An 18,098-nucleotide genomic window follows, 5' to 3' on the forward strand; every position below is an offset into this window, starting at 1 on the left:
AAACACAGGGATTGCCTCCCAAAACTTTGGTGTGACATCACTCCTGTCCTTCTCCACCTGATGATACTCTGGGTGTGTTCAGTGACCCTTCTGGCTCTCAGTGGTCTCCAGGTGTACAAGCTCTTCACTGCAATTTTTCCCTGAGGATTTTAGGGGAAGCAACCTCCTGTCTGTCTCTTCCTTCTGCTTCCTCCATTCCAGAAAAATGTCCCCTAGCAAGGGTATTACTCACAGATGAGCTGACACCTCCAGCACTACGTTAATGACTGAGGCCATGAATATAAATTTATTTTCCAGGGAGCATTTAAGAGCTTGGAACAAGCCACAGGTCCAGCGAGGTCATAGGTAGGAGCAGAAACAAAACCCAGGGTGGGGCTCAGCTCCCTCCCCTCCCATGACTCATTTGGACTCATCTTCCAGTGGATCGATGGCAATAGAGTTGCCTCATCCTAAGATAGGCATCTAAAATAAACCTGCTGAATCACAGGCTTTCAGGGGCTTTGGCAGCTCAAGATTTCCTTTGTTATTTAGGGTTTACTCTCTTTGTCCCTCGGGGAAGGACTGTGGTGCAGCCCTTTGGATATCCCCCAACCCCAAACCTCCAACCAGCCCTCCAGAACAAGCCTTTTTAACACCTCCTGTAGATGCACCACAACACAAGTACCTCAGACGCCAAGAAAACTGGGGAGAAACAACACCTGAGCTTTTAAAAACCACCTCATTTTTGCAGTTCTCAAAATCAGTTTGAATTCCCTGCTCTATTTTTTTTTTGCCCCCTCATCTTGGAGTTTCCTCTCGTGGATCTTTTCCTCTCCAGCAGGGAGATGGGAATGCAGCTGGAGCTGCCACGAGGCTGGGACACTTTCCCAGACTCTGTGCCCAATCCCCACCAACTGCACACTCCTGGAGCTGCTCTGATACCTCCCCCTGCAGCAGCAGTGCCTGTCCAAGAGCCAGCAGACACTCTGAAATGTTTGGACCAGCCATCAGGGCTGCTGACAAGGCCAGCTCTGCTCTCAGTGCTCTCCTGGGGGAATCTGAGCAGCCCTTAAATTTGCCTCAGTCCATGAAACATTCGAATCCAAAAAAACCCCTAAACTTTCAATCTCTGAGTTAGTGCCCAGGAGGAGGAGGAGGAGGTGGAGAGTCTGTCACACAAGAACAGGCACGTGGTTCATCTGCTTCCCAGTGACCTTCCTTTGGCTGTGAAACCCCACTTGGTGTTCAGCTCCACTTCAGGACATTATTTTTCTATTCATCAGTTCACCATCAGGGACTCAGGCCACTTCTTTTTTACTTCAAAAACGCAATTAAGAGCCACGTGAAAAATCAGCATCCCCTCAACAGCACGTTCTGCTCGAGGCACTTCATCCTTAAACCCCCCTCTCCAGTGCTTTGTCCCACCATGCAAAATCCATGGTCGGGGGGCTGTCTTTGTTATTTCCTCCATGTCCCATTTATTTGGAAGGACACTCTCTTTTTATAACCCAAGAATATTTATTTATATGTATGTATGCATGTATGTATGTGTGTGTATATACATATTTTATATATATAAATATTTGTATATATATATATATATAAAAGAATATAACAATAATTACTTGTTAGCACATAAACAGGAGGTTACAATCTGCCTTTCACTTTCTGGTCTCTGCAGGAACTGGTAGTTTTTTATGGGAAAAAAAAAAAAAAAGAAAAGAATATTTAAAGCCTCACTTGTCATCAGATTGGAGTGCTCCTTCTTTCTGGGCAATACGGGACTGGCAGGGAATTACGGTAATGGCAAGGACACTGCCTGCTACATCAGCAGAGCAGTAAAGTTCCTGCTGCTCCTTCCCAGTGTGGAGCTGAGCTCTGAACTGGGCAGGGATCCTTCCAGGGAGCCTGGAGCGAAGCCCCCCACGAGCCCTGGATAGGGGGAATCAGCACAACTGAGCTGCCAAAACACCAGTGGGGAAATCAAGGGAGAAAAGCAGCGGATTTCCAGGCACAGAGTCCCATCCCTGCATGAAGAGAGGAGCCTGCTGTGCTGACAATCTGCTGCCCAGATGCTCAGAGGAGCTGTGCTGCCTTCTAGAGACTCCAGAGGTGAGTGTGGGGCAGGCACAGGAGCCTGGGGTCTGCCCTTCCCAGCAACATCCCTCCCCACAGGCTGAGAATTATTTGGGTTTGAGCATGGAAACCTCTGTCAGTCCTTTGTGCTGCATCTCCTTGACTTGCTGGGAAGTTTTTCTTCCTGTGCTTAAATTCAAGTAGAAGATTTCTTAATTTTCTAGGCCACTATCAACCTTATAATGAGCACAGTTTCAACCCTGTAATGGCCAGTTGTGATGGTTGGAGATGCTCGATGTTACAGCCACTTCCCATTGATGTGCTCAGTAAAATCTCTCCTTTCCTTCCTTGGAATTATTCCTCCACTTGTTCTGTCTTGTGGGAAAGAAAATAAAAGATCCAATTTCATTTCAGTTCCCTAATGGCAAATTCCCACAGTGCAATACCTCCCCATCTTCCCATCCCCCCACCCTCCCTGCCTGGGAACTGGGAATTTCCAGGGGCTTCAGAGCTTTAAAAGCCTTTTTTGCCCGCAGGAAAGTTCAGCTTGGAGGCTCCCAAACGTGACAGTTGTTGCTGCTCAGTGTTTGTGCCAAGTGTGGTCTGAGGGACTCATCCCAAAACCCCAATATCGGGACACTCCGAGAGCCTTCCCTCCTCCTGGATGTGACAGGGCTGGGTTTTCACACCTGATTAATATTTGGGATGGGAATATTATATCCGAGTCCAGGTTGTGGGAGGCTTTGCAGCCCACACTTGTAGCTCTCCCTCCATGTCCCCCGTGTCCCCATTCCCAGGCTTATCCTCACTTTTCCATCTGAGGTACCTTTTCTCCATATTTAGTCAGCTAAGGCTGAGCTTGGCTTCCAGACCCTCTGAAATGTTGTGTCACTCACCAGGAAACTTGTTGCTTGCAACATCTTCTGCTTGGCAGGACCTGCTTTTTTCCCTATAGAATTTTCAAACTGGGCAGCTCAGCTGGACTAACAAGTTCAGGGGGTAAAGGAATGGCTTAAAGAAATCCCAGACTAAATTCTGGACTTCTAAATCTAAATCTATAGTCCTGGATCGTGTCCTGCGGGTTTCTCTCCCTCCCAGAACTGGTCTCTGCAGGGGAACTGATAATTAGGATTGATGTCTGTCCCTATAAAGGAAGGAAAATTCAGGCAAGAAAACCCACCTGGAGTTTTAAGTTGCTGTTAAACAATACTGGGCTGGAAAAGGTTGGTTCCACTGGCTGAGCCAGCCTGAGGAAGGCTCCCTAAAATAGCCTCCTGCTCTATTCTTATATGGGAACCACAGCAGAGAGGGCAGCTTCTGGGAATCACATTGTCCCTGGTTTTGTCTTCTCCAGGGGGTGAAGATCTGCAAAGAGCACCAGAGAACACGGCAAACTTCACTCTTCCCTGCAGAGCAAGCCAGAAACTGCTGTAAATGAACTTTAATTCACAACCCAGGACCTCAAGTGACAACTGCTCCACACGCAGGGAAGCTCTGAGTGACAGCCCAGACCCCGAGGATGGGTAGGGACAGAGGTCCCAAGTGGAACTGCTGAGCAGACACAGCACCAGTCTCCACCCAGGCAGGTTTCTAAGCCAATTTTAAGGCAGAATCAGGATTAACACAAGGCAATTAAAAGCATCAGTGATTTCCTCTCGGAAGAAACTTAAATTTGAGACCCTCTGGAATATTTTTGTTATTGAAATATTGAATCTTCCCCCGAAGACAGAAATGATTTTAACCGGCAGCTCCAAGATTTCTCATCACATAATCCTGGAAAGGAGGATAAAGAGCCTCAGTCCTGTGTAGCCTCACTTGTGCACCCCAAGAAAAATGCAAAAGGAGTTCAATTTGACTTGGCAATGGTGGTTATTAACTGTGCTATGCTGCTGAAAACTTAGGGACAAAGGTAGGTTTTCTAACATGTTTCTGGATCTTTCTCATTGTTCCTGGTGCTGCACTTCTGAGACGTTCTTACAGCCCCTTTTTCCCAGGAAAACCAGGCAGATGTTGCCTGTGGGAGCTTCTGAGGACTGATCTGCTCCCTGTTTCTGCCTGGCAGGGGGTGCAGCAGCCCAGCAGCCTCGCATGGACACTCTCAGCCACTCACCATGACTTTCCTGCCCGGAAACTCCTCCAACTGCTCCAACTGCACCCACTCCGTGGAGCCCGTGAACATTTCCAAGGCCATTCTGCTCGGTGTTATTCTGGGGGGGCTGATTGTTTTCGGGGTGTTGGGCAATATCCTGGTTATCCTCTCCGTGGCCTGCCACAGACACCTCCAGAGCGTCACCCACTACTACATCATCAACCTGGCCGTGGCCGACCTCCTCCTGACTTCCACCGTCCTGCCCTTCTCAGCCACCATGGAGATTTTGGGCTACTGGGCCTTCGGGAGGATCTTCTGCAACATCTGGGCGGCCGTGGACGTGCTGTGCTGCACGGCCTCCATCATGAGCCTCTGCATCATCTCCATCGACCGCTACATCGGGGTCAGCTACCCCCTGAGGTACCCCAGCATCGTGACGGAGAGGAGGGGCCTGCTGGCCCTGCTCTGTGTCTGGGCTCTGTCCCTGGTCATCTCCATCGGGCCCCTCTTTGGCTGGAAGGAACCGGCCCCCGAGGACGAGACCATCTGCCAGATCACCGAGGAGCCCGGCTACGTGCTCTTCTCGGCCCTGGGCTCCTTCTACCTGCCCCTGACCATCATCCTGGTGATGTACTGCCGGGTCTACGTGGTGGCCAAGAGGGAGAACAAAGGCCTGACCTCGGGGCTGAAGACGGAGAAGTCCCACTCCGAGGAGGTGACCCTGCGCATCCACCGCAAGAACGCGCCCGGCGCCGGCGGCTCCGCGCCCAACCCCAAGAGCAAACACCACTTCTCCGTCAGGCTCCTCAAGTTCTCCAGGGAGAAGAAGGCTGCCAAGACCCTGGGGATTGTCGTGGGATGCTTCGTGCTCTGCTGGCTCCCGTTTTTCGTGGTGATGCCTCTGGGTGAGTAAAGCGAAGCCCTCTTGTCTCCCGCGGCGCCTTCCCCGGGGGAGGGCTGGGCCCGTGCCCGGGGGTGATGAGGCTGAGCAGAAAAGCTCTGAGGGAACAATTTCCCACTGCAAAGCTGTCAAAAAAACCCCCCCAAATCATTCCCCACCACAGAGCAGTGAGTGGAAAACAGCAAAAAGCCTCAAGCGAAACAAAACGTCGCTGGTGATGGGAAGCAAAATTCTGAAAGTTAGGGAAAGGATTTAATGCTTTTTCCATACAGAAAATGCTCTTTTCGAACCAGGACAGGTATTTCTGACCAGCTCTGCCTTAGGAACAATATTATTAGTGGGCTGTGTGTTTATATCTATGTTTGCAGCCAGTTCTTCGGGTGACTTCAAGATGTAAAAGGTCAAGATAGAAATGAATTCAGGGTCAAGTCAAAGTAGCTGCTCACAGACTTGGGGCCAGATCTGGAGTGCTCAGCACTGATAATTCCCACTGTGAGGAAAATAATCAGCTTTCTCCCAGGAAAATCACGCTGTGAGATCCCATAGTCCAGATGAAATGAGTGTTTTTTCCTATTTATCACCTGACCAGTCAGGAGGCAGCAGTGAGGATCCTTCCAGCTCATTTTATACTTCTCTGGTTTGCATCTCTTCTGGAAACCCACTGGCCAAAACCTGGCTCAACCATCCCTCTGAATATGAACATTTATTCACCACTTGTCATCCTAAAGGGGAGCAAAGCTGGGGATTTGTTCTGCTTTGCTGGAATGTAAGGAAGTAATTAGAATTTTAATTAAACCTTGCTCGGTTACCTTTGATGCAGTTTCAGGATTTCAAAGCAGAATACTAATTTCACACCTATAACTGAGGGTGATGTCCAGGGCTCCTCACGCTGAGCTTGGCTCTGCCACAGCTCCACTAAATATTGGGTTGGAAACGTGGAATTGAACATCTGCCTTGCTCCATTTCAAGAGTTTTCTTATGGGAAAGGCTTCAGCTGTGCAGGAAAAATAAAGCCTGATTGTATGGAAGCTTTAGCTGGAAACAGAATGATGTGGACAGTTAAGAAAAATACCTAAATATAAGAGAGATTTTAATTTCCCAGGGTTTTTGTCCCCCTCTGTTTTTTCAACCCCATAAATAGCTATTCTTTTTCGCTTCCCTGGTTTTACCAGGTTGCTTCACCAAAACCTGTTGCTAATGTGAAAAAACACCCAAAAATTTAGATTTTTTTTTTATTTTATTTTTTATTTTTTTTATTTTTTTTTTGTTCTCTTGGTCAATCCTGGGAAGTGCTGGAGTAAGAGCTGGAGATGTTTCCTAAGGAGGAGCCCTGCAAGGCCTGGCTCGTGCTGTCCAGGATGTCAGCACGTTGGAATGCTGGTTGCCAAGATGACTGAAACATACCCAAAAAGGGTTTGCTAGAACACATTAAACACACTTTTCGTGCTGCAAATGTGGTTGCCCACACAGAGCCTGCTGTTAATTAATTTGCTTTGGGTTTAAGAAGTTTCCTGAGCTCAAGAGTGGCTTTGCATCTTGCTTTTGATCGATCCCTTGTAAGGAAACTGGTGCTTCGTTTCCCTGTCCTTGTGGGGTTGCTGGGTTATTTTTAAAGCATATAATAGGGCTTTCAAAACCTATTTGCTGCCTTTAAAGACTAAAAAAAAAAAAAAAATAAATAAATAAATAGGCAAGTGGCACTAAAAAAAATAAGAAGAGAACAGTTTCCAAAAGACAAGAAGCACCTTCAGCTCTGTCCTGCACACGGGTGAAGGTGGGCAGAGGGAGGCAAAGGGATCCAGGCAGGATCCCAGAGCAGGGATCAGGCTTTCCAGAGGTGCAAAATACTCCTGGTTGAGCCCCTGGGAAGTTGCAGAGCTCCCAACGTGCCCAGCTGGGCAGGAGGAGCCTTTGGAGAGCAGCTCTGAGGGTTTGTAGCCGTGGGACAGGCCTGGGAATGGTCCCATCAACCAGCTCTGCAGGGCTTGGACGGTGCAGAGGTGGCACTCAGGGACAGGGTTTAGTGGTGGCCTTGGCAGTGGGAGGTTTAGTGGCTGCACTCCATGATCCAAGAGGTGTTTTCCAACCCAAATGACCATGATGGAGTTCTGTGACTCCATCAGCCAGACCACTCTCAGTGGAGGCTGCCCACGAGACAGACACAACCTGAACGACCCTAATTCCAGGATTCCAGCAGCCAAACCTCTCTCAGTGCCCCTGGGACAGAGAGTCTTAAACTGCTACACAAACCTCTTGAGAAAGCTGGCAGGTGCTGATCATTCTGTGCAGCACAACTGCCCCAAACCTGAGTTTATTCACTGTGAGCTGCAGCAGCTTCAGCATCTCCACATCTCTCAACACCAACTCCACCAGCCAAGACCCCAAGAAACACCAGGTTTACTGAAGTTATACCAAAGTGGGGTAGACAGTTTTGACATGTAGGTATGGGAAAGGCAAGAGAAAATATCAGGAAAAGCACAATATCCATATTGGCAGATACTGGAGAAACAATTCCTATATCCCCCCGCCCCAAGACAAGATCTGAACTGAAGCTGGTGTGTAAAGGTGCCAGCTGCAATCTGGGTAAGGAATGGCTTCCTTCCCTCCTTGGATGGAGTTTTATTCCAGACAAAGAGTTGTGCAAAGGCTTTTAGCCCATGAGCCCAAAACACCTTCTTCTCACTTGGTTTGGTGTTTGTGGAATAAACCAAGGAATGATAATCCTGCTGCATGGAAATGAGGGAGGCTAAGGGCTGGGTTTTTCTCTGCATGCTGGAGCATAAATTCACCCCTCACTAAACTCCTGTGATAAACAAGGCTGTCAAAACAGCTGATTGCTCCCTGAAGAAGTCAGATTTTAATTCCTCACGCAGAAGCAGGCAGAGGTGGCATCACTGACAGGTCCAGTAATCACCAGACAAACACAAACCAGCAAAACAGAGCCGGGAGGGAGCAAGTTTGAGCTTGTCTGCATCCCTCAAACAGGGCTCAAAAGAGGAGCCTGAGTTTATCTGCAGCTCCTGGGCCAGGGGGTTTGTGGGGAGAGGCTCAGACCAGGCTCATCTGGCACTGCCAACAACCTGCAACACAGAATGCTCCTTCCATTCCAGGTTTTTGTTCTCTTGGATTGCTAGAAAGGGATGCAGACAGATGGAAATGCAAAGACTCAGGGCTAGAAGAGTCCAGAAATCAGTGGATGCCCCCAGGGATGGTTTTAAGTGATGTTTGGGTTCCAAGTGACAGAACAGACCTTGTGCTGGGGCTGGAAGACACTGGAGTGGGAATTTTTCAAAAGGTTTCTTTTCATCAACGTAGAAGACAGTGCTTGGAGGGTGTTCTGAGGTGCTTGGAGGTTGTTCTGAGGTGCTTGGAGGGTGTTCTGAGGTGCCTGGAGGTTGTTCTGAGGTGCCTGGAGGTTGTTCTGAGGTGCTTGGAGGGTGTTCTGAGGTGCTTGGAGGTTGTTCTGAGGTGCTTGGAGGGTGCTCTGAGGTGCTTGGAGGTTGTTCTGAAGTGCTTGGAGGTTGTTCTGAGGTGCTTGGAGGGTGCTCTGAGGTGCTTGGAGGTTGTTCTGAAGTGCTTGGAGGGTGTTCTGAGGTGCTTGGAGGGTGCTCTGAGGTGCTTGGAGGTTGTTCTGAGGTGCTTGGAAGGTGCTCTGAGGTGCTTGGAAGGTGCTCTGAGGTGCTTGGAGGGTGTTCTGAGGTGCTTGGAGGTTGTTCTGAGGTGCTTTGAAGGTGCTCTGAGGTGCTTGGAGGGTTTTCTGAGGTGCTTGGAGGTTGTTCTGAGGTGCTTTGAAGGTGCTCTGAGGTGCTTGGAGGGTGTTCTGAGGTGCTTGGAGGGTGTTCTGAGGTGCTTGGAGGGTGCTCTGAGGTGCTTGGAGGGTGTTCTGAGGTGCTTTGAAGGTGCTCTGAGGTGCTTGGAGGGTGCTCTGAGGTGCCTGGAGGTTGTTCTGAGGTGCTTGGAGGGTGTTCTGAGGTGGAGCATGCACAGAACTGATGGGAAAAAAAAGGAAACAAGAGTTGGGGTATTGCAAAAAATGGTCCTAAGTTGGGATTGATGGTTTATCCTCAGAAGAGAACAAGCTCAGAGAGCTCAGCTCACGGTCCATTTTCTGTGCCAAACTGGCTTGACTCTGGTTGTAGATGTTGCTTTCAGAAGCAGAAGGAAGGAAAAAGGGAAAGGCTGAGCCAAGATATCACAGAGGGAAAAAAATCAGACAAACTGGGCAAGGGAGAGGAAGGTTTTTAGCATTTGTCAATCATCCTCCTGATGAAGAGAGAAGAAAAGAGGATCCACTGGAGGGTATTTGTGTTTGTAATAAAGCAGTAAATTAGTCTTGTGAACTGACACAAACACTGTCAAGGGAATCCTCTAATCCTGTCCACGGGCCTGTCTGCAGCTGGTGTCTAATTACTGGTTTGTGGTAGTTTTTTGACTGAGGGCAGAAAGAACGAAACACAAACCAGAAAAACAAGCTGCACTTTTCTCTCTCTGCCGCTGACACGACGCGACCCCTCGGGAGGTCTCGGGGCACGGAGGAGAAACACAGCCCAGCACAGATCCCTCAAATGAGCATCTCAGCTCTCTCTCAGCAAAAAAGAGGGAAAAAAAAAAGAAATAAAAATGGGGAAAAAAAAAATAAGGATTAAAGGCCCAGCTCATCCTCAGCTCAGGGAGAGGGAGGATGTTTACAGTCCTCAAGCCACTGAGCACAAATGTGTGTGTGAAGCCATTGATCAGGGAGAACTTCAGCAGATAAACAGCCAAGAGATTTCCATGGGGCGTTTTTTCCGTATTTCCAAGTTTTTTGGGTTTGTTGTTGGTTTTTTTTCTTTAAGCCCAAGGGGCATTTTTCACAATCCCAGGCTGGAAAGGCTTTGTTGGCTCAGGTTGGTAACTCAGCTACACCGAAGGTCTCGCTGACATCCCTGTGGCCAACATCCCTCCAGCACTTCCAAACCCCGAGGTGCTGGGTGCCACTGACTCACCACACAGCAAAGCACGGCAGGAATTGATATTAATGGGTAATAATAACCACTTTCACTGCAAACCAGAGCGGGGAGGAGGAGTTCTCTGTTCCATGAGTCACTCCCATGGCTCCCCACACGTGTTCCCTGTCAGAGACTCGTCCTTGTCTCAGTGCAGTCACCGCTCCCAAATCCTCCGAGTAAACGAAGCAAAAATGTCATTTTTCGCTCTCCCCCCAAATGTCAGGGCTCAGTTTCGGGTTTGGTGGTGATGGAAAGGCCACTATGAGCGATTATTACGAGTGATTCTCCCGCCCCACCCAGGGAAGGGCAGGATTTGTGTGAGGTTTGGAGAGAGGGAGAGACACGAGAGGATAATTCCTGTATTTTGAACCCCAAGGATTCCAAAATCACAACTGACAAGCACTTGAGACAGGCTGAGATAAACTCAGCTTTTCAAACCCTTCTCTGGTTTGTTTGTTTTTTGTTTTTTTTATAAATTTTTAAAGGCAAACTAATGATTTGTTGTCAGTGAATGACTTCAAGAGCGACGGCTTTGGGACAAACCTCAAATATCTTAAAAATGTGAGCAGCAGGATCCGGAGCCATCCCACTGCAGTAGCAGCATGGGAGCTGGAATTTGAGAGACAAGTAAATGGAGGTGTCAAACAATGGGGTTGTTTGGGTTTACACGGGGAACAAAACCTCAGTTTACCTTCCCATGGTTCTTTATCTGCTTTCTAAATCTGCAGCTGCCCACAGCAGGTCTGGAAATAGTTGCTTGTTGAGATGTTTGCCAGAAATACCATCGGTGGTAAGTGGGTAAGTGAGACAGAGCATAAATTAGGGCTGAAAAAATCCAAATAATCAGAGCAGTGTTCCCAGAGTGGCCCATTCCTGCTGCCTGACCTTTCCACCTCTCACCTGTGTCCTCCTGATGCCACAGAGAGCTGAAGTCAGGTTTTTGGGAAGGAAAACAAACTCACTCCTCCTTCTGCATCTGTTTATTGTGGGGCAGGGATAGCTGGGCACAAAGCCCCTCTCCTTTTCCCCCTGGATCAGCCACAATATTCCAGGCCCTGGACTGGGAAGTGCAAGAGTTGCCAACTGCAGGCTTTGACCATTCCTCACATCTCCAAACCTGCTCTGCATTCCTTGTGCTGACTGGATTGCACAGAATCCAGGATCAGTTCCTGTTTGATCTTTGATCCCATTTTTTGTTCCACAGAAAATATTTCCCATAAGGGAGCAGTGGGGGCACATGGGACGTGCTGGGAGAGAGTGTGTGCACAGAGTGCAGCTGGTGAATGTCTGCAGACATATAAATATATGAGATATATAAATATATATATATATAAGTGCACTTTCCAGAGGGTGGCTCGTGTTTTGACCCGAGGTGCTGTATAGAATCTTATGGAATAAAGTTCCTAGCTTGGGAACACAGAAAGCAGCACATTTATCAATGTTTGGAGAGCAGATTGCCATGAGAGATCTAGGGAGGCCCTGGTACAGAGTTAATTCCCTTTGGGATATAAGGGCTTCATCCCCTGGGTCTTCAGGGCTCTGCAATAACTCCTGTCCTCTGGCTTGGCCCCTTCAGGGCAGATCCCAGGACCTGAGGTTTAAGCTTGGCTTTGCTGCAAACCAGCCCCCTCTCCCTGGTCCCAGCCTGGGGGGGTGCAGGGGTTTCCTCCACAGCAGAGCCCAGACAGGCTGAGATTTATGTTGGACTTCTGTGCAGGAGTGGAGGTTGTTCAGCCTGGAGAAGGGAAGGATCCAGGGAGACCTGAGAGCCCCTTCCAGGGCCTAAAGGGGCTCCAGGAGAGCTGGAGAGGGACTGGGGACAAGGGCTGGAGGGACAGGACACAGGGAATGGCTTCCCACTGCCAGAGGGCAGGGAGAGATGGGATATTGGGAAGGAATTCTTGGCTGAGAGGGTGGTGAGGGGCTGGGCTGGAATTCCCAGAGAAGCTGTGGCTGCCCCTGGATCCCTGGAAATGTCCAAGGGCAGGTTGGAGCAACCTGGTCCAGTGGAAGGTGTCCCTGCCCACGGCAGGGGTGGCACTGGATGATTTTAAGGTCCCTTCCAAGCTCAGGTTCTATTTGGGTACAACCCTGATGCTGCACCACCCCCACCTGCCTCTCCCCTGCTCTGCCTCCACCACCAGATTTGAGCCAAACAACCCAAAAAGAGGGGGAAAAAAAAAAAAGGCAGGAAACCCAAACAGACCCTCAAGGTTTAGTAGCAGAGCTGGGTTTTACCAACACTAAGGGTTCACGGGTCACAAAAATATACATGATCCCATTCCCATGGTGCTGACAGAGCAAACAAACAGCACAAGTTTCTGCAGCCTGGCAGCTCCCAAACCCCCTCTTTTCCGTCCGTCACGACATCAGGGCTGGTTTTTAAACAACCCATAATCAAGCAGCTCTGCAGCTTGTGACAAATGACAAAGCCAAATTACATCTTGGGGAGTGAATTGGCACTTACTCACTGGGAGGTGAGTGGAAAACTTCTCTCTCTCTCTCTCTCTCCCTCTGAGCTTGAAGGAAACTTGGAGTTGACAAACAGGAAAATAAAGGACGAGGGAAGGAAGAGCAGCCCTGACATTTCCAGGGCTGAGTGATGAAACACTCGATGGCAAAAGATCTCAGGAGGGTAATAGCACATTTTATTTGACTTAATTTTATAAGAAGCAATCGAATTGGGCTGCTGACACTTGAGTGTCTTCAACCTTTTGGAAACAAGGCAGGAATTCCAGCATTATTTACTCAATCTGTGGTTCAAAATGCATTAAAGGTCAGTTGAGGGTTTCTTTAGTGTTCCTCCAGCACAGACTGCAGGGAGACAACGTAGGGTGAAGCCTCCAAACTTTCATCATTTTTACTCCTATTTACCATTTAATTCCTGGCAGTGCACAAAGGAAGGTGTTAAGGGCTGTGGATTGGGTGGAGAATTGGTTTTAAGGAAGAAAACTTTGCACCCCTCCCGTGCTGCTCAGCCTGCAGCTCTGTCTGCATGGCAGCACTCCACTGAGCTGGGATTACACCCAGCCCAGGGACAGAGAGCTGGAAAACTCTGCTCTGGGAACGAGGTGCTGCAATAATTCTGTTTCCTCAGCCCTGGCTGCTGGTGGGAAAGTGTCCAAAATTGAGCTGCCATGACCTGGCAGTCACCAGCTGGCCAAGGGTTGCATGGGCATGGACTGTGCCCTGCTCCTCCTGTACCTTAAAGAAGAGAGAGCTCCCCACTCCATTGTTTAATCTCGTGGGTAATTATGGCCATTGTTTAAAAAAAACCCACAAAGCCTTTGTTTTATTTCTCTTTTGAACTCGTCTGACCTGAGCTACCACTTTACTGCCCATTCCAATTCCTCAGCACACTCAACAAACCACTTCATCACCACTTCAGCAGCTCTGTTTGAAAAGGCCTCCTGCTCACTCCCAGACCCATCAGCCACTGATTTTAATCACCAAGCACCAACATCCCTGAACATGAAAGGTTTGGAAGAAAGGAATATATTCTCAGTATCCTGTGGAGAGAACCACCCCAAGGAATTGGAATAGAGGAACTTTTTCCCCTTTTCCCCAGAGGCTCAGGTGGCCAGCAGGGAGGATTAGGGCAAGTTTCTGAGCTAGGGAGGTAACTGGGTGTCTGCAGCAGAAGAATATTGTTTCTGTGGCCCCAAAAAAACCCTGCAGGAGGGTTGGAGAGGGGTTTTCTACAAGGCCATGCACTGAAAGGACAGGGGGGATGGCTTTGAGCTGAAGGAGGGTAGACCTAGATGGGATATTGGGAAGAAATCCTTCCCTATGAGGGTGGGGACGGGCTGGAATGGAATTCCCAGAGAAGCTGTGGCTGCTCCATCCCTGGAAGTGTCCAAGGCCAGGTTGGAGCAACTGGTAGCAGGTGTCCCTGCCCATGGCAGGGGGTGGCACTGGCTGATCTTTATCTCCACTCCAACCCAACCCATTCCATGATTCCATAGCAGACAGTGTGGGATGGGGTCCGTGGGCAGCAAAGTCTCTGGGCTGGTAAAACTGCTCCGTTTTCTCTCCCCGTGTGTTGCTCCAAGGCAACAAGTCTCCCCCCCGATGAACCAAAAAAGGTTACATTAATAAATTAGCATGCAGATCCCACCCCAAAAAAAGAGCAAGGGACAGACTCTGACACTGGCTACTTTCTATTTTTAACAGCCTTTGGCACAGCACTTGCATTCCATTTACAGGGAGCCAGGAGTTGCAGCAAACAGGAATTGTTATTGTTTACCCAGCTTTACACTCAGTCTCACACAGCTGAGTCCCTAAACCCGGATTTGTTTCACCTTCTGTCTCAGCCCAGAATGGGAAAGGGGCAGAAATGCTGCACTTAAATGAGGAAACGACCAAAAAAAAAACAACCCTGAGCTCGATTTGGGCATTTCGAAGCCTTCCGTCATTTTTCCCCTGCCAATGACTTCAGCCAGAAAGTTCTTTGAGAATGTTATTTAGTTTTGTTTTTTCACCAAAGGAGAGGAGCATTAATTTGCTGAGAAAAATGTGAGGTTGTGGATGTGCCTGTTCAGTCCTGCACGGCTGCAAAAGAGCCTTTGCTTCCTTCAGCACAACGTTTTTGGCCTTAAAACCTGGTTGATATTGAGGGTTACGGTGACACTGCTCCACCTGGGCCAGCCCAGAGGCAGCAGGACTCGTGCCCAGGCTGGATTTGGGGATGGATTCCGAGGTTCAGCTGCTCCAGGGCACAGACTGAGCTCCTGGGGGTCTGTTCTGTTCTGTCTGCAGAGGGAAAACCTTTGGGAACAGCCCCAGTGCTAAAGGGGCTCCAAGAGAGCTGGAGAGAGACAATTTCCAAGGGTCTGGAGTGACAGGACACAGGGAATGGATTCCCACTGCCAGAGGACAGGGTTGGATGGGATAGTGGGAAAAAATTCTTCCCTGTGAGGGTGGGAGGGGGGGAGATGGGATTCCCAGAGAAGCTGTGGCTGCCCCTGCATCCCTAAAGTGTCCAAGGGCAGTTTGGACACTAGGTTGTGTCCAACCAGGTTGCTGCCTGGGCTAGTGGAAGAATTAAATTAAAACATTATTTGCTTTTCCTAAGCCAGGGGAGGTCCAAGGAAGAGATCAATCCCTGGAAAACTCAGGAGCTGCTTCCAGAGGTAGTTCAGCTGCAGAGCAGGACAGAGGCATGGATGCCTGAACAGCATTTCTTTCCACGTGCACTCACTGCAGATCTGTCCAGGGGCAGCAGGAAGACAAGAATTTGTCAGTGCTAAAAGTTCTGTTTGTTACACACTTGACTCCAAACTCCCAAACAAGTCAATTTTGGTTCTGGGAAATTATTTTTCTTCCCGTGCCCGAAGTGATTCCTGACACTGGGGTGAGGGAACCACCTGGTTTTCTTCCTTTTCATTTAAAGGGGGCAAGAAGCAGCCCTTGACAACACGGCAATTCACTCTCTGTTCTAGATCATGTGCAGATCATTTGGCAAAACTGATCTTAGAAATGTTATTTTCACTTATTTCTCACCCCAACATTACAGAGAGTTTCATTTTCTTGTTTGTTCTCATTCAGACAATATTCTTTTTATTTCTAAGCAAAGCAAAGCCCCAAATAGGAGAATTAGGGGATCTTGTTGCAATGATGTTCCAGGGAATGATGAATTTGCAAACAGTTCTCCAGAAGCAGCAGTGTTGACTCTTTAATGTTTTAAATATATCTCTGTAGCTTTATAGGACCATCTCTCCACGAATAAATGGCTTCAGCATTTCCTGACATCCCATTCAAGTCATTTAAAGTTAAAATTGGCACTCGAATCAGGAGCTCAAGTCGTAGTTAAATGAAAACCCAAAGGTTTGGCATCAGGAAAAATGTTCCCAAGATTTTAAATCAACAGATAACTCATAATTCTCATAATTATAATTCATAATAATAGAATAAGAAGTCCCACAGTACTTTCCTTACTAAGGAGACATCGAAGATCTTGCTCTTTGAATCATCTTTGGGAGGTAACCTTGCGAGTGTGTATCAGAAAATGTATGAATATATATATATATATCTCCATATATATCTCCTGACTGCCCATGAGAGCATCCCCAGTGCTCACTGATTTAAGAAGGAACCTTTCCTTTCTCTCCTCTGAATTTTAGATGCATTCCATGAGACAGGAGAATGGGCACAGCTGGATTTTCTAAAGGTTTCATGGAAAATGAGTGCCCAGCACTTGAACATTTTGAAGACACTGAGCTGTAACACAGTCACCCCAGTAATGCCTCTTCTCTCTTCTGAAATGGTGTGATTTTCTTGCCATTCAAAAGCCCTTGTGATGACCTCCTAGATATGGCTGTCATTTGGGGAACTAATCTTGAATTAGGAGTCCCAGGGGAGGCAATTTTCCTCCATCCCTCGTATCAGCCAGGCTGGAAAAGGGGAATATAATGCTTGTATAATAAAACAGCTGCATTGACTGATACCTGACAGGACATCCATGCCATTGTGTGGCACCACAGATTCTGAATCACTTCTTCCTGCAGGAATTGTGCTTCCACTCACCATTTCTTCCAAGCCAGAACAGACCCTTATTTATTTTTCCCCAGTGTTTGAGTTTCTCTGGTTACCTGTGATTTCTCACTGCCTCTTTGCCTTAACACTCTCCCTGTGTATTTTTCCATTTTAGGTTCTTTCTTTCCTGCAATCAAACCCCCGGACACACTTTTTAAAATAACATTTTGGCTTGGATATTTAAACAGCTGCATCAACCCCATCATCTATCCCTGCTCCAGTCAGGAGTTCAAGAAAGCTTTCCAGAACGTGCTGAAGGCTCAGTGCCTCCCCAGGAAGGGAGCAAAGAAGCAAATCCCGAGTTTCAACCTCAACCACCCCGCCAGCCAAGGCGTGGAGAGCAGCAAGGGGGTGGTCAGGATCCCCGTGGGATCGGGAGAAACCTTCTACAAGATCTCCAAGTCGGACGGGGTGTGCGAGTGGAAGGTTTTCTCCGCCGTGCCCAACGTGCCGGCCAAAAGCGCCGTGGCCAAAGACTGCACGGCTGCCAAAGCCAAGAGCAAAGGGTTCCTGCAGGAATGCTGCTGTGCAGGCACCTCAGGGAACCTGGGCCACGACAGCTGCCAAGTGCCAGCCCTCAAAATCCACACCATGTCCCTGGGCGACGGCGGGGAGGACGTTTAACGGGCTGCAGGACTCGGGGGTCTCGGGGGGCGTCCCGCTTTCTGTCGGGAAGTGGAAGTAGGTGTTGGAACCTACTTGTTGTTCACCTCCCAGGTGTAAAACAGGGCCAGACCTTCTGAGGAGTGAGGTCTCTGAGTGTTGGGAACCTGAACAAAGACAGTGGATGGTCTTCTGAGGGACCTTCCCACGGTGTCTGAGAGTGATGTCCTTGGCATTAAAGGCTTTATCCCTGTGTTCTCCTCTTTCAAAGTTCCTGCTGCTCTGGTTTAGGTGCAGTGGAGGAGAAAGAGTGAACTACAAAGGCCCCGTGCTGGTTTCAGCATCTGACACCTCCACCTTTAGAGCCGTTTTGTGGCTCTGCCCCCACCAAAAAACCCCCAAAACCCTCAGTTTTGGATTTCATTAAACTCCATTGCTGGGGGAACTCGGTCCATGTGCCTGCACCCCACCGAGCTTCAGAGACCAACCAGAACTCTTCTGTTTTGTGCAACCAACCTCCCAAACCTCCAAGCCCAACCCAAGGAAAATTTGCATGTGTCCTTGGTTTGCTTGGACTGTCTCTGAGCTTTGATGCAGGTCTAATAAAACCCCAGACTAGGTAAGTCGTCATCAAACGAGGCCCAAAGAGGCCCCTCTCACTCATCCATTTGTTTTTCTTGTTCTGAGTCCAGCAGGAACCTGCTGAAAGGCTCAGGAGTTCCTTGCTCAGGTGCTTGATAGCCAGATCAGTGCCAAAGTCACTGGAAAAGCTGCAGAGTTTTTGCTGTCTCCCTGCCCAGTGTTTTGCTCCATTCCTCTTCTGACTCCTTCAAAACCAAGCGCTCCCAGCTTTCTATGAGATTCCTGCAGTCAGGAACTTTACCCCTGTTCTGAGCAGTGGGAGTTAAGTGGCTTGAGGACATCCATC

General features: G+C 48.7%; 1 protein-coding gene across 1 annotated transcript; it reads left to right on the forward strand.

Annotated features, from left to right (window-relative positions):
• Positions 1-1,825: 1,825 nt before the first annotated feature.
• Positions 1,826-17,492, forward strand: ADRA1A (adrenoceptor alpha 1A). The gene is made up of 3 exons (XM_027741714.2): positions 1,826-2,091; positions 3,410-5,049; positions 16,683-17,492. The coding sequence occupies exons 2-3, from the start codon at positions 4,167-4,169 to the stop codon at positions 17,189-17,191; spliced, it is 1,392 nt and encodes a 463-aa protein (XP_027597515.2). The 5' UTR covers positions 1,826-2,091; positions 3,410-4,166; the 3' UTR covers positions 17,192-17,492.
• Positions 17,493-18,098: the final 606 nt, after the last annotated feature.

This window comes from Pipra filicauda, unplaced genomic scaffold (genome assembly GCF_003945595.2).
Source record: "Pipra filicauda isolate LSUMZ 115617 unplaced genomic scaffold, ASM394559v2 scaffold1098_size29682_pilon, whole genome shotgun sequence".
Classification (NCBI taxonomy): domain Eukaryota; kingdom Metazoa; phylum Chordata; class Aves; order Passeriformes; family Pipridae; genus Pipra; species Pipra filicauda.

What these genes read in the sequence shown, in the direction of transcription:
- ADRA1A (XM_027741714.2), top strand. Translation starts at nt 4,167, where the DNA reads ATGACTTTCCTGCCCGGAAACTCCTCCAACTGCTCCAACTGCACCCAC. An exon ending in TTTCGTGGTGATGCCTCTGG is followed by an intron (nt 5,050 to 16,682) that starts GTGAGTAAAGCG and finishes TTTCCATTTTAG; the next exon opens with GTTCTTTCTTTCCTGCAATC.